At 39.9% G+C, this 27,126-nt stretch overlaps 1 protein-coding gene across 5 annotated transcripts; it reads left to right on the top strand.

Moving 5' to 3' along the window:
- The first annotated feature begins 314 nt into the window (after positions 1 to 314).
- Positions 315 to 27,126, top strand: APTX (aprataxin). 5 transcript variants are annotated; one of them, XM_036741206.1, is made up of 9 exons: positions 343 to 440; positions 3,612 to 3,690; positions 8,992 to 9,141; positions 13,272 to 13,318; positions 16,346 to 16,678; positions 19,180 to 19,239; positions 20,194 to 20,420; positions 22,699 to 22,802; positions 26,834 to 27,126. In XM_036741206.1, the coding sequence occupies exons 3-9, from the start codon at positions 9,009 to 9,011 to the stop codon at positions 26,986 to 26,988; spliced, it is 1,059 nt and encodes a 352-aa protein (XP_036597101.1). In that variant the 5' UTR covers positions 343 to 440; positions 3,612 to 3,690; positions 8,992 to 9,008; the 3' UTR covers positions 26,989 to 27,126. The 5 variants fall into 5 exon arrangements, with proteins under 5 accessions (XP_036597100.1, XP_036597101.1, XP_036597103.1 ...); XM_036741205.1 differs by lacking the exon at positions 3,612 to 3,690 and having other exon boundaries at positions 315 to 440; XM_036741208.1 differs by lacking the exons at positions 343 to 440; positions 3,612 to 3,690 and having other exon boundaries at positions 9,059 to 9,141; positions 13,277 to 13,318.

Below are 27,126 nucleotides of genomic sequence, written 5' to 3' on the forward strand. Positions count from 1 at the left end.
AATAAACACCCATGGACAATGCCTTTGTTATTCACCCGGCACGGATTTTTAAAACCCATTCGAAAGTGCCAGAAGGGTGGTAGAGAGGTGAAAGGTGAACAAGAAGGTGAAGAGACCGGAAATAAAGGACTCGGGCTCCCCGGGCCAGCGCCCTGGGCGGGGACAGCCCTGAGACAAAAAACGGCGAATCTCCCGTCGGTCATCCTCTATCTGCTTCGAGGATTGGCCGAGAGCGCAACAAAGGAAAAGGGGCGGGACCGCCCTTCCCGGCCAATCCCGCATAGTGAACGCCGTGATCGCTTCCTTGTGACGTCATTTCAGTGCGCGCGCGTGCTGGGGGGAGGGGCCAGAAAAAGGGGAATCGGGATTTACAGCAGAAGTGCCTGCCAGGGGTAGGCCTTGCCGTTTTCCTGGGGACAGTTTCACTTAACATCCGAGAGGTGAGCTGCCAGCCTCGTCATGGCTTTTGCCCTTTTTATGGTAGTGTCTGGGTCCGAGGGGGCTTCGCCTCACGCTGGCCACCCACGTGCGTGTGGGAGGGGGGCGGGGCGTTAATTCCCTTAGGAAATGGGGCGGGGAGGAGGTGGAGGAAGTGTCGGCCTGCTTGTGCAGCCGGAGAGCCTGGGAATCCCCCTCTCCAGAAAGGCCTTGTGATCTCTGCAGCTCCTGTTAAAACAAACGCGTCTGGGGAACACTAAAAAATATTGCTTACCTTCCGGTGTTTGCGGGAATAGAAAGAACGTTGTTGCTTCAGCTGCGTATAATCAATCAACCCGTACTTCTAAATCTTAGAATTGGAATAAAATCAGCCAACATTTATTGTGAGTCTACTCTGTGGCTCCCAAAGTGGGGGGAAAAGACAGTGTCAGTGCCTGCTCTCCAAGAAGTTTACAATCTCGTACTGCCTGTTATGACCAATACAGGAGACTGCAGCGATCTGAGTTGTTCTATGATAATTGTATAAGAGAAGTATAAACAGTGATCGAAGAAATCAATCAGCAAATATTTATGAAGCGCCTACAGTGCTGAACAGTGAAGGGCCTTGAAGGAAGGAAAAGATTTTCAGCAGCTAGAGAAGGGGATTTGCACCATTCTAAATGGTGTAAATATAAGACAGTGGTGAATTGTTAAGGAGCAGAGAAAGGCAGGATTTGGTTGAAGATCTGCACAACCCGGTTAGGCTAGCATAGTCCCCTCGAATAGTGTCTTTCAAGGAGTGTAGCCTGAATAAACTGCAAAGGAACTAGGTTGCCAGCTAAAGGATTTTGTATTTTGTTCTGCTAACAAGGGGGAGCTCTTGAAAGTCTTAAACAGCTTGAGAGGGACTTGGTAGTCATCTAGTTTTTGTCAGTGGTTGCTGTTTGAACAGTTCAAGTGATAGGGAGCTCACTACTTTATAAAGCAGTCATTGACCATTTTGAGATAGCTATAGTTGTTAATGAAGGTTTTGAGGATATAAAAGAACTATGGTAACACTATACAGTACATAATAATTAGTAAAGAAATGTTTAAGTGAATGTCAAGTTGCCCGGTCTCCACTCCTACGGAGCTTACAGTCTTATTCCGGGAAGCTAGTATTATACTCAAGAAAAAAATTTTAGAAAACAACATGACTATGTAATTAAAAGTCTCACAGAATAGGTGAGATGTAAAGGATAAATAAGATTTGGATGGACATTTCAGTTTGTGGAATGAGTATGTAGGCAGGATTTAATGTAGGTTTTAGAGTTAGAAGAAAGCTTAGAAATCATTACTAAATTCCTTCGTTGTTCATCTGAGTAAACCAGTTTCCAAAGTAGTTGAATCATTTGCCCAAGATTACTCACACAAGAAGTAAATTGAAGAGTTTGGATTAGAATCCAGGTCTTCTGACACCAGATTTAGTGCTGTATGGAAGCTGAGGTTGGTGAGTCCATATTATGGAGTGTTCCGAGTGCTAAAGCGAGAGGAGCTTGAACTTCATCCAAAAGGTTAAGAATTGGCTACCTACTTGGGACACATACTTTGAGAGGACGAGAGTTGTTATTTTGGTTTTTCACATTCACTTCCATAAGATTTTGAGTTGTGAATTTTCTCTCCTACCCTTTCCTCCCCGCTTCCCAAGACGGTGTGCAATCTGATATAGACTCTACTTACACATTCATATTAAACATATTTTTGCATTAGTCATGATGTAAAGAAGAGTTAGAACTAATGAGAGGAATCACAAGAAAAAGAAACAAAACAACAAAAGAAAAGGAGAGCAAATAGTATACTTTCGCCTGCATTCATCCTCCAAAGTTCTTTATCTGGATGTGGATAGCATTTTCCATTCCCGAGTCCTTTGGAGTTGTCCTAGATTCTTGCATTGCTGAGAAGGGCCAAGTCTGTCAAGGTCAGTCATCACACAATATTGCTGTTACTGTGTACAGTGTTCTCCTGGTTCTGCCTATTTCACTCTGTGTCAGTTCATATATGTCTTTCCAGGTTTTTCTGAAGTCTGCCTGCTCATCATTTCTTATAGCACAATAGTATCACACTACATTCATATACCACAACTTGTTCAGCCATTCCCCAGTTGATTCAGACATCCCTTCAATTTCCAATTTTTTGCCACCACGAAAAGAGCTGCTATAAATATTTTTATACATGTGGGTCCTTTTCCTGTTTTTATGATACAGACCCAGAAGTGGTATTGCTGGGTCAAAGGGTATGCATAATTTTATAGCCCTTTGGGCATAGTTCCAAATTGCTCTCCAGACTGATTGGATCCATTCACAACTCCACCAACAATGCATTAGTGTTCCAATTTTCCCACATCTCCAACATTTACCATTTTCTTGTTTTGTCACAGCCAATTTCATAGGTGTGATGTGGCCTAGAAAGAGCATGGGATTTAGCCAAGTTCATACGGTATTAAGTGGCAGAGCTGCACTGAAGACCAAGAGGAGAAGAGGAGGAGGAGAGAAAGGAAAAGAGAGGAAAGGGGAAATAGAGGGGAGAGCTGAGAGAAGAGAGAGAATGGTTGCATACAAAAAATGAAGAAGATGAATAGCATCATGGTTCTCTGGTCCAATGAAGTGAAAGAGAATGAGGGCTCACAGAGTTGTTGAAATTTTGGCAGATTGGGGGGAAGGGAAAGGAAGAAGCGTTTATTAAGAGCCTACTATGTGTCAGGCACTATATACTAAACTCATTACAGTTACTATCTCATTTCATCCTCACAACAGACCTGGGAGGTAGGCTCTATTATTATCACCATTTTACAGTTGAGAGAACTGAGGCAGATAGAGATTAAGTGACTTGTCCAGGGTCACTCAGTTGGGAAGTATCTGAGGGTATATTTGAACCCAAGTCCTCCCATCTCCAATCCCAGCGCTTCAGAGCATCATCTAGCTGCTCTAATTAGAAATTCATTGGTGACCTATGCAAATATTCTTTCCAGTAGAGTGATAGAAATAGAAACCAGAGGGAGAAAGAATGTCTCTGATTTGTTGAATGAACAAGTAAGAGTAATGAATACGTGATTTTTAGGATATTCCTGTAAGGTGTTCAATCATGATGGTTACTTAAGAGATTACTTAGGGTCAGGTGAAGGTTTTGTTAGTTTTGTTGTTTTTGTTTTTTTTAAGGAGGGGAAGACCTGTGTATCTTTGAAGACAAAGGGAAGAAGCCGGTAGTGAGAAGGATTGGAGAAGCTTGACAGAAAGGGTATTATGGAATTATACAGAACAGGAAGGGCACCTAGTCCAGCCCCTCATTTTATAGGAACTGAGACCCAGAGTGGTTAAGTGATTTGCCCAAATCACAAAGTAAGTGGCAAAACTAAGATTTGTACCCAAGACCTCTAATTTCAAATCCTTCACTTCACTTTATCAGGGTGCCTTTTTGAAAGGGCGGAATTCAGTGGTGGGGGTAAACTAGATTTGATGATTTGTGCCATAGAAGGTTAAGGAGCTGAAAGAGTCTAACGTATTATTGAGGGTTATGTTGAAATGAATGACCATGTTGGCCAAGGAGACAAGAAGGAAGGAGGTTGAGTAAACTGGAAACAGTCACGTGATTGGAGATCCCTAAGGTATGTCAAAAGCTCTTAGTATGTTAGAGCTCAGGCCCCAGTTCTTGGACTATTTGGAGGTCCTTGAATCTGTTTGTCCACCAAGCATTGTCATTTTGGTCATTATTTAGGTTTGAACAAAATATGCAGTGTGCCTCAAATAAGTAAATATACCTTCTTTAGGATAAACAGCGTCTCCCACATATTTTTCAAATGAGTGTTACTGACTTTCTAGCAGCTTTCTATCATAGTAATACTTTCTCAGATACTATTGGTACAAGTTAGTCAGTAAACATGCATTAAGAACCTACTATGTGCCAGTCGTGGTGCTAACAAATATTAATAGTAAAACTGCTGTCATGTGTATATACTCTATGAAATTCTTTGACAGTAAAAACGGGTTCTTATGAGTTACAGAATGCAGAGGCAAATGAGAGAGGTGGAAGACAAGAAATGTCCTGCCTCTAATTCAGGCCTCCTAACGCTAATGAAGTGCAGCATGGAGATGAGGGAGAGGAGAGATTAAAGACAACGCTGTGTTTTGAACCTCTATGACTGAGAGGATTTGGGGTATTTTTGAGAGAAATGGGGAAGTGAGGAAGAAGTTTTCAGGGAATATGATAAGTTCAATTTATGACCTTCATGCATAGATTTCCAGGAGACAGTTGGAAATGCTGATATACTCAGAAGATAACCTAGGGCTGGAGGTTGTGTTTGCCCTTCGTTTTTGAAGAGGACAATGACATCAGGGAAATGGTGACATGACTTGCAGTTGACTTTGATTTGAGTGAGGGAGGGCCTCACTTTTTCCTCCAGTGGTCTGATATTCACCAGGATGACTGGAGATGGCCCAGGATGCAATGGGAGACCCTTTCCCTTTTAGGCTAAGGCCTTTGCAGGTTCTCACTTTGAGTGAGGTAACACCCACTCAGTGAATAGGCCTCTTTAAGTGAGCCCCTTCAATTAAAAAAAGGAAAAAAAAAACATACTGGGAGGGGAAGACCCTCAGGGTTGCTGTTCCAAAGCAAACAGTTACCTTTGACATTGGCTCTGAGCTAGTAGGGCCCAAAATACAGCCATTAAGTGGAGCTTGGGCAGGGACCTATTGTGGTCCAGTCTATGAGCTTCTGAGTGAAATGGGTTTAAGGTTTGGTCTTTGAGAAAAGAGAAAGAAAGGAAGGAAGGTATAGGAGGTATAGCTTTGGTAGTCATCCATCTATAGAAGTGATAGTTGAAATCATATATTCGATTTTATCACTTAGGGGAAGAAAATACAGAGTTTTGGGGCAGTCCTTACAGTTTGGGAGAGCACAAGAAGCAGAGCTAGTGAGTGAAACTCTGCAGTTGAAGGATAACCAGGAATGATGATGTTATATCAGATGAAAAAAGCATTTCAAAAAAGAGGCACTAGTCTATAATGTGAAACAGAGAGGTCAAAAAGGGAACAGACTGATTAAAGATTCGATTGTTAGAAGGCCTTTGGTGATTTTTTCCAGTTGATTTGGGGATGAGTGGATTGTGACAATAGATTGTGAAACCGTAAATACAAAGTTCTTAACTTTGTGTCATGGACTCTTTTAGCAGTCTGCTTAATAAGCCTATAGCAACCCCTTCTCAGAATAATGTTTTTAAGTGTACAAAATAAAATACATAAGATTACAAAGGAAACCACTTAAACTGAAATAATTTTTTTTTTTCCCAATCCAAGATCTCCTGAAATTTATCCATGGGCCCCTTACGGGTCAGTGGACTCCAGGTTAATAACCCTTAAAGACTTTCCCAGCTTTAAAACATGTATATGCTATACTTGTCATACTGTTGGAATCAAAGTACTTGGCTACTTGATAAATGTTATGTTTTATAAATTAAATTTGCCTGTTGAGGCAAAAATGACAGAAATTTTAAAAAGACTACACATATACCTGCAGGTTTAATTCCAGACTACTTCAGTAAATATTGCAGTAAAGTGAGTCACATGAATTTTTTGGTTTTCCAGTGCATGTAAAAGTTATGTTTAGATTATACTGTATTAAGTGTACAATAGTATTATGTTTCAAAAAAAACCCCTTCATATGAATACCTTAATTTAAAAATACTTTATTGCTTAGAAAATGCTAATCATCATCTGAGCCTTCAATGAATTGTAATCTTTTTGCTGGTGGAGGGTTTTACCTTGATGTTGATGGCTGCTGACTGAACAGGGTGACGGTTGCTAAAGGTTGGAGTGGCTGTGGCAATTTCCGGAAATAAGACAGCCATGATGTTTGCCATATCAATTGACTCTTCTTCTAACTTGAACACTTAGAGTCCATTGTAGGGTTATTAATTGACCTAATTTCAACATTGTGTCTCAGGGAATATAGGGAGGCCTCAGGAGAAGGAGAGAGATAGGAAATAGTCAGTTGGTAGAGCAGTCAGAACATACAACGTTAATCAAGTTCACTGTCTTATTATATAGGCACCCCCCAAAACAATTATGCTAGTAACATCAAAGATCACTGATCATAGATCACAATAACAGATATAATAATGATGAAAAAGTTTGAAATATTGACAGAATTGCCCAAGTGTGACACAGAGACCCTATATGAACACTCGCTGTTTGGGAAAAGGGTGCCAGCAGACTTGCTCAAGGCAGGGCTGCTGCAGACCTTTAGTTTATAAGAAAACACAATTTCTTTGAAGCACAATAAAGCAAAGTACAGTAAAATAAGGTATGTTTGTAAGTTATTTTTTTTCATCTCTAATTCATATGCTTTCATTTTCTATTTTTCAGTAAGTCTAGACTACTTTTTGGAGGAGTTTACTGGCAAAGGGAAGAGGAAAGAGGATAAAAGCTTGGGGATAGGAATATATTGTACCTTGCGCATAGTGGACACTCAGATATTTATTGAATGAATGTTCAGTTAGTGGTCTCTTTCCCTTTGTAACTATGAATGGAGAAAATTTTAGCATATAATGAAGGAACAAAAATTTTGTCTCTTTTTGTTGCAATTGATTAGACAGGTTTAATTATCAAGCATAACATTACTTTAATGCCAGCAGTGTGACGGGCATTACAAATTCATGTTTTAAAGCTGAGTTACTCTTTTTCCAATAAAAATTATTCATTTTGTCCTGCCATTTTTCTTATTTTAATGCCAGTATTTGGATCCCACTTCTTCCAGTTCTGTCCCCTGATGGACCTAATTAACATACTAATCTCCCCTATAGCTTCTGTCTCCTTCTCCTTCCTTTCTGACTTTAAATGTATTCTTGTTTTCCCTATCAAGAAAAACCTATACTTAAGTCTTCTATTTCTTGTTCCCCTTTCATATTAAAGTTCTCAGTTGAGTATTGAATACTTAGAACTTCCATTTCCTTATTGCCAAACCTCTTTATCTCTTGCACTCTGGTTTCCTTTTTCAATACTTCATTAATACCACTCTCTCTAAGGACATCAGCAATGACTTCTCCTAGCAAGATCTAATGATCTTTCCTTGTTTCTAGCCAAATGTAGCAGAGGTTGGATATGAGCACCTCTCCCTTTATCTCTCCCTGCTACCATTAGCCATTTCTTGTAATAAAATGAAAATATTCCCCTTGCTTCTCATATTTTTCTTTCTTCTTCACTAGCCCTTTTTTTTTTCTTTACTTATTTAATTTATTTACTATGAAGCACTCCAGAACTTAGTAGTTTACCCGCTGTTCTTCCCGCATTATCCTCCTTGGAAAGCTTCATCTATTTTTAAGACTACCAAATCTACATATCTAGCTCTGACCTGTGTTGTTAGATTCCATGTTTCCAGCTACGTATAAGACATTTTTACTTGGATAGCTTAATTCACCCGAAAGTAGCATGTTGAAAATGGAATTGCTCCCCGTCCCCTTCAAACCTGTTATCTCTTCCTTAATTCTATTACTACTGTCAAACTGTTTTTGTGATCACTATGATTCAGTGTTGCCTAGTAATGAAATCTGCGTCACTTCTTATCTCCTTTACCTGTTCTTTGGACAGTAGGCAAATGCATTTGCACAATCAGGACATAGTCAAGATTTTGCCTTATTGGCATTTGTTTTAAAGTACCATCTTCAGGAACATATTATGTCTAAAAACAGTGATCATCTGTATTATTATCCAATTCAGCTTTTATTAGACACCTGTTACGTGCAAAAGGTATTATCTTCCTATTCCCTACACTCGCAGTTTCAGAGTTATGTTTGACTGTGTCCCTTATGTCTGATGTATTACCACACCTTATTTATTTTTCCTTTGATTTCTCTTAAGACTTCCCCTCCCCACCTAGGTTTTGGGGTATCTTGTTGCTCTCTCTTCCTCTAGGTTCCCCCATTCTTAACCATCCTGCATACAGCTGCTAGAATAGTATTCCTCAAAAACTTCACATCCTCTCGTTCCATGCAGTGGTTCCCTATTGCCAGGATTTCAAATCTGAACTCCTTTCTTCTCTAACTTCATCTTATTTTAAGCCAAACTAACTCATTTTCTGTCCCCTGTATGCAGCTTACTCTGGGCCTTGGTAACTCTGGGTCTGGACATATGCCATTTCACTCAAATGGAATTTTATGTGTTTTCCCCCTACCAATTCATGTATTTCTAGGCCTGCTTTTAAGAAGCCTTCTCCGACTATCCCCACATACCACTTAGTTTCTCTATTTGTATAGTGCCTGCAGTGTAACACATTCACTTTGTTTTTCATTATCCTGTACTTACAAATAGAATCTGATTTTTTAAAAAAGATAATTGATTTTTAGCCATTCTTTGGACGCAGGGCTTCATGAGATGGATTTTACCAATTAGATCTCTTGTGGAGTGTTGGAATGGGTAGCCCAGGTAATAGTAAATATTGTTTGTTGCTTGGAGAGGAGGTATACCAAAGACCAGAGTCTTGCCTCAGCCTCTTATGAGTACGTAATATTAGGGCTATTGGCTTTCATTGTCTTTTCCTTTTTTTCAGTGTGTTATCTTAGGTCAATGACGCAGGAATGCTGGTTAGTGAAGCAGGACGACTGCCACCAACGAATCAGACTGCCACATTTAGAAACAGTGGTGATAGGACGTGGTCCAGAGACCAGGATAACCGATAAGAAATGTTCACGACAACAAGGTAAGTAGTGGCTACCCCTAGTCTAAAGAGATTTTTGATAACTGCAGGGTCAGATTGAAAAGTATCCGGTTAAGAAGAGTTGATAGTGTTGGAAAATTCTGCGCTAGCTCCCGAAAGAGAACCCAGTTGTTGAGCTTTTTCACAGGTGCTTGGTTATGGTTTATTCCCAGTTCAATCAGCTTTGTGATGTGACACTTTTCCTTTATCCCATGATTATGGGAGGGACTTCAGTTGCCCTTTCCCTTAAAGACAAAGATATAGAAAAGATAAAGAAATAGGTTTCAGATTCCCATTGTAATGAAAAAGATTAGCTCTAAGGCCACCACTAGCAATAAATAAACATGGGAGGTTGAGTTAATGATGGCCTAAGGTGGGTGGGGGTCCTAACTCTTGAAATTGTGTCCTTTGCTATCTAGTTTCTAACCTCATCACTTGAATTCGCTTGCCTTCTTTAAAGTAAGAGTCTTTAAAAACATTTTTTTAATTTCAGTTAACAAAAATCTATTTTCTTTCTCTTTCAAATCTTTATTCCCTCCATTGAAAAAGAAACAAAACTACTATAATAACTCTTTATAGTCAAGCAAAACAATTTCTGCATTGTCTATGTTCAGAAATGTCATTTATTACTTAATCTGCACCCTGATTCTATCAAGAAATAGATAACTTGTTTGATCACGAGCCCTCTGGAATCACAGCTGATCGTTACGTTGATCAAAGTTGTTAAGCCTTTCAAAGTTCAGCATCAGTGTGGCAAGCCTCTGAGAGCTGAGGAGCGTCAGGTGAGGAGCTCTCCTGAGGAGAGCTGAACCAACCCAGGTCAGAAATGAAGCAAAGCAAAACCCCCAGACCTTCTCCACATGGATTGTTGACATGCTCTGCCTCCCCTGTCTTGTACTTGGGAAACTGATATTTGAACCAAAGAATACCCGTATTATTTCTCTTAAATTTCATCCTGTTAGAAGATCCAAATTGTAGAAGATACTGAAAACCATGCAGAGAGCTCCAAACTTTATTACCGGAGAAGTAACATGATCAAATATGCAAATGACAGATGAATCTGGCAGCAGTCTGTAGGATGGATTAGTAGGTGGAGACTGCAGGTGGAAAGACCTGTTAGGAGACTATTACAGTAGTCTGTGTGGGTGGTAATTAGGTCTTATACTTAACATGCGTCAGTTAGTCAACAGACATTTATTAAGCACTTACTCTGGGCCAGGTACCATTTGGAAAACAGGGATGATTGAGATGAAAAAGATTCCCGATACATGTATGTATTTCAGGGCACTGGTCACTCTCAGGCCTCTGCGGTCACTCTACCCTGGATCGTACAAGCCCTGCATCTTGCAGCAAGGCAGCAGCTGCATGTTGAGAGACAGCCGGGCTGAGTTCCTCTTTTTATTGAGGGCAGATGATCAACATAGGATTTTGAGAGTTCTCCCAGGAGAGCATGTTCAACCAATCAACCCCTCGTGGTGCTGGTTCTTTAATACTGTTAGTTAGCCAGTCTTGCTGCCAAGTGCTAATGACATGCCCATCAACTGCCTATTCTCAAATCCTTATCTCGAGTCCTGAGCGGCCCTAGTGCTCCCTACACCTTTTTGTACCCAGTTTGCCCATCTTTCAGGCCTTTCTGATGTGTGCTGGAGATTGCTGTTAGAGCGAGATCCTAAAAGAAACAGGCGGGGAAGGGGAGTGAGGGCACTGGGCCCAGTGAGAGCAGCAGCAATGCCTCTTTCTCAGTGGTGAGGGACAGAAGGAAGAGAGGGATTGGGGGATGATGCTCACAAGTTTTGGGAATTGACAAAAGGGAAGTTGAGGAAGGTCCCTCCCAATAACTCCAGTGTTCTCAGGCATGTCTAAAAGGTTGTTTGGAGTGTGGGAAACCTAAGGAGAGGGGGAAGGGTTTGGACCAGCCCTTGTGGGAGAGGAACTAGAAACAGCGACGAGAAGGCCCCGTGGCTGCCTCCACAGAGAAGCTTCTGGGCAGCGCCAAAGCATTGTAAGAAATAGCTGATGGATGCTGATAGTGATCAGTGACCAGTTTGTCCTGACCGCTAGCAGTACGTGTGCAGCAGTAGTAAAGGATGGACCAGTTCTCAGGACGTTCTCTAGTGATGTGACAGTCCACACGAGGGAACCGTTGTCACTTTTTTTGAATCCAACTATTGTACTAGTTTGCTTAAAAACTAGAAATAAACCTTTTACTTTAAGAGGACACAAATTGTGTTACGATGCACTAGAAAGAGGACATAGAAGCAAAGAACGATGTTTGAATCTCAGCTCTGTCATTACCTACCTGTGCGACCTTGAGCACGTTACTCTTGACCCCTTTGGACCTTGGCTTCCTTATCTGCAAGAAAAATAAAGCTAGCTTTTGTATAACACTTTAAGGTTTGCAAAGCACTTTACATATATTCATTTATTTGAGCCTCACAGCCACCCTCTGAGATAGGTTCTCTCTTTATCCTCACTTTACAGGTAGAAAACTAAGGCCAAGAGGTTTTAATGATTTGCCAGAGGTCCCATGGCTAGTTTGGAGAGCTAGTGAGGTCAAACTCACGACCCTATCCGTTACACCTCCAGCTGACGTAGGACTAGATGAGCTGGAAGGAAACTTCCAACAGCAAGGGTAGGATCCTATGAGCTAATCAAATAAGCCAAGGGGCTGGTATTAAGGCTTATTATTAATAAGGTGACACTTGGTGGAGACTACTTGTGTTCTATTCATAAATAAGGTATGAAGTCAACACTTCTTCACTCCACAACCTCCCTGCAGGGGGAAGAATCATTTGACAGTCTCATATAGACCCACTGGGCACTACTTCTCCCCTAAAGATCTTAAGGACTGGTAAGAGGTGTGCCATGATATTTTTATAATAATGCAGTGGCCTATTCTCTGAACCATTTTCTTTCCTTAGGTTTCACTATTAAACATTTTACATACCTCTTTCATTACTGTAAACGAATGGTATGTGCTGAGATTTGAATAAATGAAATACATACTTTCAGAGAAATATTAGCAGTAGGTAATGTGTTTATAAAGCCAATTACCTGCCTCAGAATTATGAGATTCTGGAGCAAGTTATTCTGTTCTTCACGTTGTTTTTCAATGCCATGAAGTACATAGACTTTTTCAGCAAAGAACAACAGTGCCCCATTTATGGTAGAACCTCAGGGATCTAAAATAAAAGGTTTGGTTTTTTAAAGGAACACTGCTGTCTTGTGGAATTTCCTTAACCTGGGGAAATTTGGCCAAGTGCTGCAAATCCTGCTGGGCCCCTGAATGGCAAAGTATTTGTCAGTCACTTACTATGTACAAAGCACTGTGCTAAGGATACAAATAGAAAATAAGATGGTCCTACCCTCAAGGAGCTTGCATTCTAATAGGAGTAGTCAGCATTTATCGGAGAGTTCAGCTTCAGGATAAATAGGAAGGCCCTGTAGGCCTGCATAGTGCCGAAGCACCTGGTAAGGATTTTACTTAGTCTCATTGCTGTCGATGAAACCATGTCTGCTTGTGATGTTGAACGTCTGACAGTGCCAGAGACTTTGGAAGGGACTTTCTTCCCGGTTTTCAGTAGCTGTGGCTGCTCAGGAGGCAGCACCTGTAGCAACAGTCGCCGGGCTGCATCTCTACATGGGTGGCTTCCATGAATGATGGCTTCAGGAGCTGGATTGGAAACAGGGTCAGTGGTCTGGGGCTTGATGCTATTCCTCGGGCTTTGGGTATAGGTTCCCGAGCTTCATCTGTTGAGGTATGAGAATAAGCAGTGTCACAGTGAAGTCAACAAAGTATTGTTTTTCCCTTGCGCCCAATGTGCAGTTTTGAGCAGCCTTTTGTTACCCTGAAGAACTGTCAGGTAAGCTTTCGGGCCTATGTCTCTTGGGTCCTTCAGCCAACATTATAAATTCTGAAGCTGTCTACTTGTGCCAACATTAAAAAGAATTCAAAAGACTTATGAAGGCCTTAAGAAATGGTGGTTGTGCAGGCTTCCCATTTGGGAAGTGATTTGGGGAAACCTTGTGGGACCACACCGAGTCCTGTTCCATACTAAGATTTTTTCTTTCCTCCAGAAAGAGTAGGAACAAATTGTATTCTTAGGATATTAATTTTTTTTAATCTCTTTCAGTACAGTTGAAAGCAGAATGCAATAAGGGTTATGTCAAAGTAAAGCAGGTATGTGTTTATTGGTTTACTTGTGTTTACTTACCATCTTGTTTTTTGTTAAATCTTTTAAATTTAATTGTTTTATTAACCAGTTTTGTTTTGACAAATTATACAAAACCCCAGCGTCCTCAGTATTGAATCCCTTACAATATATAAGCCCTCAAAATAGTTAAAGAAAACAGTATAAACGAATAAGCCCTAGTACCTACAACCTTAGACTTTGGTTATTTTTCATTTTGTTCAAAGATTAGTTTCCTGTATTAGTACCAACATTGTCCAGTGCTTTTGATTTAACTTTTGTTGCCCTTTGGAGTTGCCCTTATTTATATAATTGTGATATTGAAGGTCCCTAAAGAGTAGGGTCTTGGGAAAGGGCGGGGAGAGGATCCCATTGCCCTAATATAGTGTCTTTCACTTGGTTTTCTTAAATGTTTGTTAAATTGAACATGTCCTACTTCATGCTATTTCCCTAACATGCTTTACCCTCAAACAATCATTTATTTTAAGTTCTTTGCCAGGCACTGCGTTGGGTTTTAAGGATTCAGATATATAGAATGAAATTATCCCTACCCACAACATGTTGACAGATAAGAAAGTACAGATTGCATGTAAGATAATTACACAGTAATTTGGAGGGACACATAAGGGGAATCAGGAGAGGTCTTTTGAAGGAGGTGACCCTTGTCCTGAGCTTTAAGGGAAGCTCAAGATTTCAAGAGGTGCAGGTGAATAGGTGAACATCCTAGGCCAGAGGGACAGACAGACACACAGCCTGTGCGAAAGCACCAAGGTGGTGTGTGGTGATCAGCAAGTCAGCCAGTTTGGCTGGAGCCTGCCAGTGTTTAAAGGGGAGTAATGTGTGATCAGCAAGAAAGATAGGAGTCAGATTGTGAAAGGCTTTAAATACCAAACAGAGGGGTTTGTATTTATCCCAAAGGGTCATGGGGAGCCACTGAAGCTTTTTTAAAGAGGGAAATCAGTCCTAACAGTAAATAACCAAAGCAAGAATTCTTTGTTTTATTATGAAGAAATGCTTTCCCGTCATGATGGTGGGAATTGCATGTGTGTATGGAATGGACTGTAAGCTGGAAAGGTCTTGGGGTGAACCCTTTCCTGGTGATATGGAAGAGGATGTTGGCTGGATCTGGAGAAAGTAAAGGGAGCTGGCAGCAAATAAGGTAGGGAGGTGAATTGGCCAAGTTGCTTATTGGTCTGGCCCAGGCTTGCAAATGGAGAAGGTAAATGTACCAGTTCTGTTCTGCACTTTTTAGGTTTATTTTATTTTTTATATTATTTTCCTTAGTTGCCCATAAATTTCTTTTTAAAAATCCAGCCTCTCATAGTATCTCTCGGGTAAGCTAAGGGGAAAGGAAAGGTTGGTTATACCAAGCTGAAAGCATTTTTTTTTTGAAAGCATTTTAATGGTAACATTGGAGAGATGAAGAAGGGCTTGCCACCCTAGTAACTCTGGTGTCCCAGCCAGTAAGGATAGAATATAGAAAAAAGAGAAAACTAAACAAAGTCTTATTTTTCCTGTAGTAGTCTTATTTCAGCTACGTTGAAAAATTTCTTTCTTGGTGCAAAAATGTTTTGAATTTCAAATAACCATCTTAAAAGTGGACTTCTGGAAGCCATTCCTCTAATTAGGGACTTCTGTTAACTGAGGAGAGCACATATGCATGTGCCCCTAAAAACCCTTTCCATTTTGCTGCACTGCATCAGATTTGCTCAAGCTACTTGGCAGAGAAAAGACTTCTTTTACCTTAATCTGAACCCTGAGTTGGATGTTCTCCCAGTCATTGGACACAGCCCCAGAACATTTAATACGCCTCTCACTTTGTCCAAACCAAGCAGTTTATTTGGCTAGGGGAAGGCAGCATTGGGAGCTAGTTTCCTAGTACCTGGGAAACGCAGTAGGTACTTCCTAAGTGTTGTGTAATACTGAAGAGGAAACCCGTCTTTTCCTTACCATCCACCTCCCCCCCTTCTCCATCCCTACCCCCTCAGCTTTCTCTTGCTCTCTATGCTCCGAGGCTGTTCAAACAGACTGAATATGAGAAAAAGAGAGAGTTCTCTGAAATCAGATTATCATGTTGTTTCTGATGAAAATCTGTGAGCTAGGAATATGGCAAGTATACCTGTAAATGTAAATGTGAAGCACTGTATAAATGTGTGTTGTCACTCTATTCTCTAGCAAGTTGCTTCAAACCTACCCTGGCTGCATTGGTCCTTCTGCTAGTTATTTCTCACTTTAAATACTAAATTATTTTCCTTCAGTACCCTTTCTACCACCCCTCCCTACACATCTGATCTATGACTTCATAAGGTGGGGAGCTCTTGGTAAGAAACTTCTTCTACCAACACAGATTGGCACCTACTCTTCAACTTCTAGTATTAGAGAATTCCTGGGGACACTGAGAGGCCAAATGACCAATGGCACACAGCCGGTGCATGTAAAAAGTAGGACTTGACCTCAGAGCTTCCTGATTCCAAGGCCAACTATCAATCTACTCTGCTATGCTTTCTCCTCCTCTCTTCTTTCCTAAATACCAGAGTCCTCTCTCATGTCCACTCTTATTCTTATTTCTTGGTCTTTCTTATCTGTTGGATCAGGCTCTATGTTGAACTATAGCAACGCTTGGCACCTGGTTTTGTTTTTTTTTTTAAAGCTTCTGTCTCTTTTCCTGAAAGTTAAGGGAGTTGTTCTAGAAACACCATAATTCTAAGGATTAGTGAAAAACTGAAATAACCTCAGGGAGCAGTTGGTTTTAGCTATCTAGGCCCTTTTGGATTTAAATTAATAAAATCAACAAGTCTTTCCTTTTTATCCTCCCTGTTGCCTATCCTCTTTCTTTTTTTGATACAAAACTTTGATTTCTAGGGAGTAGCTCTGTAGCTTTAGTTTTCTTGGAACGAAAGTGCATTGTTTAGGTTCAGAATTTTTTTTTCTTCTCTCTGTTGTCAGAAAGTTCTGGTATATGCAGCATAGGTGTATTTGTATCTCTTAGGAAACTCTCAGTGTTTTTTCTTTCGTAGATGGGAGTCAATCCAACCAGTGTTGATTCAGTAATTATTGGGAAAGACCAGGAGGCAACACTAAAGCCAGGACAGATTCTCCACATTGTGAATGAACTTTACCCTTACACTGTACAATTTGTAGAAGAAACTGAGACACCTGTCCTAGGAAGAGAAAGGAAGAGAAAGAGGCCTTGTGACAACAACCAGAATGAAAAGGATGAGGACAATAAAGCCAGAAAGGTGGTGGAAATGGAGCCCTTGGACCCTTCAGAGCGCACTTCAATTCATAAGCCAGGCAACACCAAAACTGCTGAAGCTCTCAAAAAAGGTGGTAGTACTCCCAGTGAAAAGGTGAGTGAATGGAGGTAACTAGGTAGTGATGACAAGAATGTTACTTTCTCATGGCAAGAAAATCTTTGGGTTTTTCCCTCTAAATGTTAAGATAAGTAATTTTTTTCCCTTCAAGATTAAACATGGGGGTGGGGATTTTGTTTTTATTTGTTTGATTGACATGGTTTGTTTTGACATAAGCACATCCCAGCAAAAACACAAAGCCCCCACAAAATACATTCTAAAAGAATGAAGGAAGATCCCCTGACAGTGATGTTTATTATAGCACTTCTCTTTCCCACTTTTTAAGCATCCCGTATGCTAACAGAAAGGCTGTGTGCTTTAACTCCAGTCATATTGTCTGTTGTATTTGACCTGTTTTGTTGTTGTTTAGCATCATGTTCATTTACGTTGTTATCTTTATATCTAATGTTCTTTTGGCTCTGCTGTCTTCACTTTGCACACTTCATGTAAATCTTCCCATGTTTTTCTAAATTCTTATTTGTTCTTTCTTACAACACAATATTCCGTTATTTTCATAAACTACAATTTCCTCAGCCATTTCCCAAATGTTGGTCATATAGTGGTTTAAAAAAATTTTTTTTTTATGTTTTCTGTTTCTTCCATCACTATGGTATCTCATGTATCCCTCCCCCTCCTTGAGAGCTATCTTCTATGACAGATAGTATTTTTTTAGAGAGGGGGGAAAAAAGTCAGCACAACTAATAAATATAATGAGAAATTCTGAAAACGTGCAGTGTGTAATGCCTGTGAACTTCCTATCTCCATAAAGGGTGGGTTGGGGGGGTGTCTTCTCGTATCTCTTCATTTGAGTCCTGCTTGATCATTATAATTTTGTTACATTTACTTTTGACTTTTTGGTGTGTATTTGTTCTTTCCGTTTACATTGTTGTAGTTACTGTGAGTATTGTCTTCTTGGCTGCTAACTTTACCTTACATCAGATCATATAGGTCTTTCCGTGCTTCTCTATTTTTATCACACCCATTTCTTACACCACAGTAATATACTGTTACATTTGTGTACCACAATTTGTTTAGCCATCCCCCAGTTACTGGGCATCTACTTTGTCTCAAATTCTACTTATTCATATCCTGTGGCCATTTATCTATTGGACTATTAGTCATATATATTGATTGTCTATATATTAGATACCAACCCTTAGCAGAGATAGTTGACGCAAAGATTTTTTTTTCCCGTTTGACTGCTTCCTTTCTTATCCTAGAAGCATCAATGTTGTCAGTGAAGAAGCTTTTCAGTTTCAAGAGTTCACAGTTTAAAAAAAATTTCTTTAAAATAATGTTTATTGAGATCACTTGTTTTTATATAACATATTTCTCAGTATTTCTCTCCCTTTTTCCTCCCAAAAAGCCATTTCTTAAACAAAGAATTTTTAAGAAAGCTAACCAGCACCTAGGAAAAAAAAACAGATGACATTATATACTATGTCCATACCTGTGATGCCTCATTTTAGTCACTTCTTAGTATTATTCCAACTTAATTTTCAACATAGTTGGACTAATTCACAGCTCCACCACAAATGCATTAGTGGATCATGTAGTTTGTTGACAGATTTTTGCTATTACAAATAATGTTGCCGTGAAAATTTTTAAACACAATTCTTTCTTATTGTCAGTTACCACCTTGAGATATAAGAGGGTACGATTGATTTAGAAACTTTTCTTTCATAATTCCACATTGTTTTTCGGAGCAGTTGTTTCAAGTTACAGTTGAGCAATAATAAATTAGCAGATTGTTTCCCATAGTCCCTTCACCGCTGGATTTTTACATCTTTTATCATATTTTAGCCATTTGATGAGTATGAGGTGATCCCTCAGAATTTTTAAAATTTGCATTTATCCAACTATCAGTGATTTTGAACAGTTTGTTGGAGGGTGGTTTGCCCTTCTTTGGAAACTTTTCATATCCTTTAAAATGGTTGGGTTTAAAAATAAGATCATGGTGTAGTTGAAGTTACCATTTGACAAAGAATTTCAGATATGCAAAAAGCTCTGCCTTTTGACTTGTTTTTCCATAAGGTATTACATGATGTTAAGATTAGTTAAAAATATATTAATAAATTTTGTGTTGATTCAACAGATACTTCCTAACAAACACCCAAATAAACCTCCTTCTCAAGTACATTTCCTGAAAAAATTAAGTTGTTAACGGAAAGGAGTGCTGTGTCATTAGTATTATCTCAATGTTCTTTTTTTTTTTTCAATGTTGTTCTTATACTAGGATTTTATACATCTCTTACTATTGTTTAAATGTGGGAATTTAATGAGAAAGAAAAGAATATTCATGGCTGCTAATTTTTACCTTTTTTTGAACATAAATGAGAAGCTTTTGTGACAATAATAGTTAGTAGAAAATGATGGTAGAACAGATTGGAAATCCATAATTCCAAACAAAAAAACTTGTGGCATTGTGAGGAAGGAAGGGTCTTTGCAAACCCTGTTACTATGGTATTCCGTGCACATTGTCCTCTCTTATACTGTAGGCATCCTTTGGACATTGGAGTCAAGGTTTGAAGATTTCTATGCATGACCCCAAAATGCAGGTAAGATGAAGCACTATATTTGAAGTATTTTTAATTCTTTTCAGAAAAAAAACATCTCACAGAAGCCATATCTATACTACCAGTGGGATAGAGTGAGAAAAATGAATTTCCCACATCTGCAGAACTTCTTAGAAAAAAAGCTGTGTCCCTTGGAGGATTTTTGGCATGTGTATACATGTGTATGTGCATCACATACTTTAAAAGCCCTATTAAAAAAGGTGCATGTTAATATATCATGATGCATTTTTAAAGAGCCAGTCATCATATTCTGACTATTAACGGAATTCGTCATATTGGCTGTCTTGTTTGTGAATAACAACCAAACGTTTTTTATAAAGGGCTTCCAGATTCATTTTTATTTAGAAAACCTTATCTTATTTTTTGTTAATGCTTTTTTGTTTTTATATCACATTCATTTCTGAATATATCTCTCCTCTGCCTGAAGACCTATCCCTTGTGACAATGATTTTTTTTTGAAAGAGGGAAAACAGTTCCTCAAATCTACCAAACATCTTTCCCATGCAACTCTTCTCTAGGGCCCACCTGGGTCATTATCACAAAATATTGTTTCATTTTGTATTATTTCCATTTATATTATATACATAATGACTAGGGTAATGTAAGTGGAAAGGACAGATTCATTTTAAATTGCATTCCTCTAGTGAAAAACTTTTTGACTCTGGCTGTGTGTGTGTGTGTGTATGTGCGTGTGTGTGTGTGTGTGTGTGTGTGTGTGTGTGTTCATTCAGAGAAAAAGTCTCTTTCCATAGCAAGCTACTTTTTAGGGATCTTGAGTCCACTCCAGCCAGGCTGTTGGAGAGGACTGGAGTCGTATGTGAGAGACTAAGATGGAAAGGTAACATGGCAGTTGGCTCCAGGCAGAATTCACTAGTAAAATGAGAAATCTTGTTTCTTTGTATGTGTTGTGTTTTTGTATTCTCTTCTCTTTGCTAGGTTTACAAAGATGACCAGGTAGTTGTGATTAATGACAAATATCCTAAAGCTCACTACCACTGGCTTGTGTTACCGTGGATCTCCCTTTCCACTTTGAAGAGTTTAAATCACCAGCATGAAGAGCTTCTCAAGCATATGCATGCCATAGGAGAAAAGATGATTGAAGAGTGTGTGGACGCTAAACACCTACAGTTTCGGCTGGGTTATCACGCCATTCCTAGCATGAGGTAAGACTTTCTTGTAGTGTTGGGTACCATTTAGTTCTATCATGATGAGTTTCTGATCCTTAACTACAGTTTAGGCATGTTTACTATCAGCTTTTTGAGGATTGGCCTCACTAAGTACAGAATGCCCCATCACTGATATTCTGACCATTTGGTGATGAATTATTTGGCCATGGTAATCCATAAAACAGAAATATGCAAAATGATACTCCCTGTGCAGCCCTTTCTGATTGTGCAATGAGAGCACAGAGAGTAGAGGAAGCATAGGATGCTAAGAATTTTACTATTTATAAACTTTAACTCATCTGTTGGTACCTTCAGTGTAAGATCCTTAACCAGCAACCAGTGAGTAAACATACTCCAGAGAAACTGAATTCAATTCAATAAACATTTATTAAGCACCTACTATGTGCCAGGTACTGTGCTAAGTGCTAGGAATACAAATAAGAAAAAGACAAATCCTGTCCTCAGGGAACTTACTGACTAATGGGGAAAGGCAGCATACAAAGGGAGGTTAGAAAGGTGAGAGGAGACCGCAGAAAGTATTCAGCACAAGAGCTTCTTATTCTGTGGAGTTGAAGCCAGCAGAGCTGCCGATACAAACAGTGAGCTGGGAGTCCAATTTCTGCTCTCTATAAAGGAAAGCTTTGGGAAGTTTGCTCCTGTGCCCTCTAGCTCTACAATCAGAGGCAGTGGAGGAGGCTGAGGGAGGAGTTGTCCAGACTTGAGTGAGCACCATGGTGGGGAGTGAATTGTGTCAATCTGGATGCTCTCACCAAAGGCCAAACAGTTGGAAGAGGAACCCCTAAGTTCTCTTCAGAGAGGAAAATAAAGAATTTGACAGCGTTGGTTTTATTGGGTATCCAGAGGCAATAATCCACATTCCATGGAATGTTTGGTCATCTCACATTACAGGGCTTATCATAAATATCTGAATGAAAATACTTGTAGATTTTATGTACCCACATCTGTTGCAGAGTATGTGAGTCTACAAAGAACTCAATAAGACTGAAGTATGTCAGCATATACTTGAACATTCAGTGACTTCAGTGGAAAGGTAGGATTAGTGAGGATGGCAGAAAAACATGTTGTTTAACATGGCTCAGGAATAATGAAGCCGTGCCCCTGTGCAGGGAGTTGGCCTTGTCTTCTGCTGCTCTGACAGGCCAGGACCCCTCCCTCCCTCACTCACCGTGCTGGCTTTCTCTTCCCTGGCCTCCTCTCCTCTCACAACGCCTGAGAGTTCTTGGCAGTCTTCTTGGGCAGTTTTGGATCAGAGAGAATCATTACTGCTTCTCTTTGGGGTTTTTTCATCATAGTTCCTTCTGGTTCATTTTTGGAACGTCGTTGAAGTGTTTGAAGGAGAGTTGAGTCCCTCTAGGTCCTAGAGTCTAGGACCTTTCCCATTTCCAGCTTACCTTGAAATACACTAATGGTCCTCCACTCCTGGAGCACTCTGCCTCTTATTTTCTCTGACTCCCTTCAAGCTTTAATCCCCACTTCTGCAGGAGCTGTTTCTCAGTGCCCCTCAGTGCCCAGAGGAGCTTTTCCCCCAGATGGCTTTCTGTTTACCAGCTACATAGCGATTTATATATATTGTCTTTCCTATTAGAATGGAAGCTCCTTGGGGTCAGTGACTATTTTTGCTTTTCCTTATGTCCCCACAGCTTAGCACAGTGCCTGTCTAAGTATGTGCTTAATAGATGGTAGCCAACTGATCTCACTAGTCTTCTGAAGTGATGGTCATCATGCTGATCCAAGTTTGGGATTCCTTCAGTTTTCCTTTGTGTTACTGTGTTGTAGTATAGATATTCTGGTTCTGCTTATTTCTTTCAACATCAGTTCATGAAAGTCTTCCTAAGTTTCTCTGAATTCTTCATATTCATCAGTTTTTTATAGCACAATTACATTCACATTAGTTTTAAAGAAACCATTTCAGGACTGGAAAATAGTGGGGAAGCTAGGCAGTATAGTGGATAGAGGATTGGATTTGGAATCAGGAAGATTGGAAGTTTGAGCCCTTCCTCAAACACGAGCCGTGTGATGCCAGACAAATCGCTTCACTCTTCTCAGCCCCAGTGTCTTCATCTATGAAGTGTGGATAACAGTAGCATCCACTTCACAGGGCTGTGGGGAGAATTAAATGGGGCAGCATATGTCATATTTTCCAGACCTTAAAGAGCTATGTTAATGCCAGCTGTCATCGTCGCCATCGTTTTAAACTTCTTAAAACTGCATTTAAAATAACTCTTCATCCTTTTTTACCTTCTCCCCCATCTAGCCACGTGCATCTTCATGTTATCAGTCAGGATTTTGATTCTCCTTGCCTCAAGAATAAAAAACACTGGAATTCTTTCAATACAGACTATTTCCTTGATTCACAAGGTAAACAACTTAAAAAAAAACTTGTTTAATTTTCCTACGTTATTGTATCCCTGAATTAAGTAATAGTATAGATCTCACCCTACAAAGTGCACCCTCTGACAACCCCCAAGGACTGTCCAGATACTTGGGTTGGACTTGAATTTTTTGTATTGAATGTTTGAAGGAAATGAACCATCTGCTGGGCGGTGGACTTCTTTCATCACACAGATTTGGTATGCATGGAGTAGTTGTTATATTTTGTTTGGAAAAGAGGTAAGCAATGCCTACTCTGGAGGTTTTCTGCAGTCTCTCAGGGGTCTTCTATCTCACCACCACATTGTTAGCTAGACCCTTTTCGAGATACTGCTCCTGGCAGGGAAGAGGTGCTTGTAAGCACAAGTCTCTGAGGTTAACTTGTTCTGTGGTTGCATATAAACGTCTGTGCATTTGCTGTTGTTTTGGTTCTCTCAGATATTTTCCCTGTCGCTGGGATGGATGATCAAGAATTGGCTGTGGTTTGTGTAGTGTACCAGGAGGGAGGTAACATTTATGGTCAGAGTAGAAAGATTGTTAGCCACATAAAGTCTGGAGCAAAGCCAGTTCGGCGAAGCTAAATCCCTTTTCAGGCCATTCCTCCTTTTTCTCATTCTTCCAATCTGAAGTAAGACTTTTTGGTAATTCATTTCTCCTTTTGTTTGAATATAAGCCTTGCTGCAGTGAGGGTGGAAGAAATTATATTATTATATATTGACCTCTGTTCTCGAGACCATTTGCCAAGAGGTCAACCTTCTCCCACCTTCATCTCACATGACTCAGCTGCCTTCCCCTGCTCTCTCCTCCTTCACCTCCCTCCCAAATGGAGATGTGCCCCTTCTTGCCAAGTCAAACCCATCTACATGCACAAATGATCCCCTGCAGCTTTTGTAGCAGATTTCCTCTTCTTGTCCCCACACTCTCGCTAATATTCAGTCTCTTCCTCTCTGTTGCCTATAAATATGCCTATGTCCCCCTTACCTCCAAAAGCCCTTGCTTAATATTCCCATCACCAAAAACTGTTGTCCCATTTTTCTTTTTTTTTGTGGCTAAATTCAATGAGATGGCTTCCTACAGTTGATACCTTCACTCTGTTTCCTCTCACTCTCTTCTTGGCTCTGTATAGTCTGGCTTCCAACCTCATCATTCCACTAAATCTATCCTCTTCAAAGTTATTAATGTTCTTTTTGCCAAATCTAATGATCTTTTCTCGGTCTTCCACTTTCTGACCTCTTTGCAGCCTTTCACACTGCTAGTCTCCCTCCTCTCCCTATGTCCTTATGACCCTGCTTTCTCCTAGTTTTCCTCCTACCTCTCTGACCATTCCTAAGTCTCCTTTGCTGGATCTTTATCCAGGTCATGCCTTCCAGCTGTGGGCATCTACCAAGGCTTTGTCTTGGTTCTTCTCCCTCTCTGTTTTTTTACTTGGTGATCTCATTAGCTTCTGTAGGTTCAGTTATCATCTCCATGTAGATGATTTTCAGACACACACACACACACACACACACACCTGCCTATTGGATATTTTGTGCTGGATATGTCCTAGACAATTTAAATTCACCACATCCAAAATTGAACTCATCGTCTTTCCCACTAAATCCTCCCCTCTTCCTAAATTCCCTATCACTCTTGAGGGCACCACTTTCTTCCCAGGGGAAGGGAAGGAAACAGCATTTGTTAAGCACCTACTATGTGCCAGGGACTGTGCTAAGCACTTTACAAATATTTTCTCCTTTGATCCTTAAAACAACCCTGGGAATTAGATGCATTATCATTCCCATTTTACAGTTAAGAAAACTGAGGCAGGCAGATTTTAAGTGACTTAAAGGGTCACATAGTATACGTAAGTATCTGAGCTAGATTTGAACTCAAGTCTTCCTGATGCCAGCTCAGTGCTGTATCCACTGCACCACCATGGGTGACTCCATGACCGCACTCTCCCTCCCCCACAGCCAGTCTGTTTTTAAATCCTGTCGATTCTACCTTTGTAATATCTCTGGCACTTGCCTCTTTCTCTCCTTTGACTTCTGCTAACCAGGGCACAGGCTCTCATCACCTAAACTATAGTCTGCAGGTGGGGTCTCCCTGCCACAAATCTCTTCCCTCTCCAGTTCATTCTCCACTTAGCTATCAAAGTGATCTTCCTAAGGTACGAGTTTGACCATGTCACCCCTCTCTTCAGTATCATGTATAAAACCCTCTGGCTTTTACAGCCCTTCAAACTTGACCTCTTCCTACCTTTGCAGTCTTCTTACATGTTATTCTATGACCCAGTGACAAAGGCCTTTCCATCTCCCTACTCAGGGCATTGTCACCGGCTTCTCCTGTACTGTCATACTCTCCCTCCCTTCCCTGTTCCTTCACATTTAGACTAAAACCTCACTTTCTGTAAGAAACTTTTCCCGCTGAGATTACCTACAGTTTATTATTTAACTTTTATATGTAGTCATTTACATTGGATTGTGAGCCCATTGAAGTCAGGGACATTTTTTGCTCTACTCTGCATCCCCAGCACTTAGCATAATGCCTGGCACGTAGAAAGTACTTAATAAATGCTGACTGACTTGATTTGACTACCTTATCCCCTGCTGCCCTACTTTACAAGCTCTGCATTGAAAAGGCTATCATTAGGAACTGTCTTTTGCCCAAGGTCATAGGACATTAAAAAAGTTTTTAAACTTGATATCTTTTTGTTTTTTTGCATCACTATGGTATCTCATAACTGCCCTCCTCCCTCCCAGAGAGGCCATTCCATATAACAAATAATATTTTTGAGAAAGAGATAAAAATCAGCAAAACCCATCAGTACATCAGAGTCTGAAAGCATATGTAGTGTTCCACACCCATGGACCTTCCACTCTGTAAAGTGATGGGACAGGAATTTTCTCTTACTTCTTCAGGGCCAGACTTGTCCTTTGCAATTTTACAGCATTCACTTTTCCTTGTTTTGTGGTGGTTCTTTCCCTTTATATTGTTGTCGTTGTGAATATTTTGTTCTCTCTGCTAAACTTCACTTTGCATCAGTTCATGTAAGACTTTCCATGCTTCTCTTTATTCGTCATAGTCAATTTTTTTACAGCTTAGTAATATTCCATTACACTTATGTACCATAACTTGTTTAGCTATTCCTCAGTCAATGGGTATATATTTCATTACTAATTCTTTACTACCACAAAAAATGCTGCTAAAAATATTTTGGTGTCTATGAGGACTTTGTCCTTCTCAGTGACTTCCTGGGGTATAAACCTAGTAATAGCCTTCCTGGGTCAAAGAGAATTAATTTTCGTAATTCCAAATTGCCTTCCAAAATGGTTGTAATGATTCACACCTCCATCAACACTGAGGTGGGCTGCCTCTTTTCATATTCCCTCCCACGTTGACTATTCCTGACTTTTGTCATCTTTGCCCGTTGTCAGGGCATGAGGTAAAACCTCAGGGTTGTTTTGTTGCCTGTCTTTTACTGTTAGTGATTTTTAAGCATTTTTTTTCATATTCTTTGCAATTTGTTTGCAATTTTTCTTTTGAAAACTGTTCGAATACTTTGTGGAAAGCCATTGGGGAATGACTTTTAGGTAGATACATAGATGGGCTGATAATTATTTTTCTCATATGGCTGTTTCCCTTCTTATTCTAAATGCGTTAATTTTGTTTATTCAGAAGCTTTTATTTCGTGTAATCAAAATTATCTGTTTCATCTTCTGTAATCTCCTCTGTCCTGTTTGGTTAAGAATACATCTCCTACCTACAACTATCAAAGGTGTATGTTCTGTGTAGGGTATTTTAAAGTACAGTAATGTATACACCTTAATGAAATTTCATCTCTTACAGAAGACATGAAAGTGTAGAACCAAGCCAGGTTTATTTTTTTCTTATGTGAGATCTAGTGTCCTGTGAGTGGATTCCAAAATACTATACTATGCTAAGTATGCTATACTTAGAAGTTCCTTAGTTCAGTTATCTTTACCTCTTCTGTTTATCCTATTGAGAGTAGTCTAAATCTCTCTTTTTTCTCCCTACAGATGTAATAAAAATGATCCAGAAAGATGGAAAAGTGACTGTTCCAGGTGGAGTATCTGACCTTTTGAAGCTACCACTGCGTTGTCATATATGCAAGGAGCAGCAACCCACCATCCCCCAGTTAAAAGATCATCTCAGGAAACATGCATCAAAGTGATTTTGTTGAACTTATCACTTTTAAGAAGAGAATCTGAAGTCTGGGTGTTAGGAGTGGACTTATACCTAATACCTTTTCTGGATTTTTTCAGAAGCAGAAGAACTCGTACTTGTTTAATTAAAATGAATCTTTTTAAAA

The sequence above is a fragment of the Trichosurus vulpecula genome, chromosome 1 (assembly GCF_011100635.1).
Source record: "Trichosurus vulpecula isolate mTriVul1 chromosome 1, mTriVul1.pri, whole genome shotgun sequence".
Lineage (NCBI taxonomy): Eukaryota > Metazoa > Chordata > Mammalia > Diprotodontia > Phalangeridae > Trichosurus > Trichosurus vulpecula.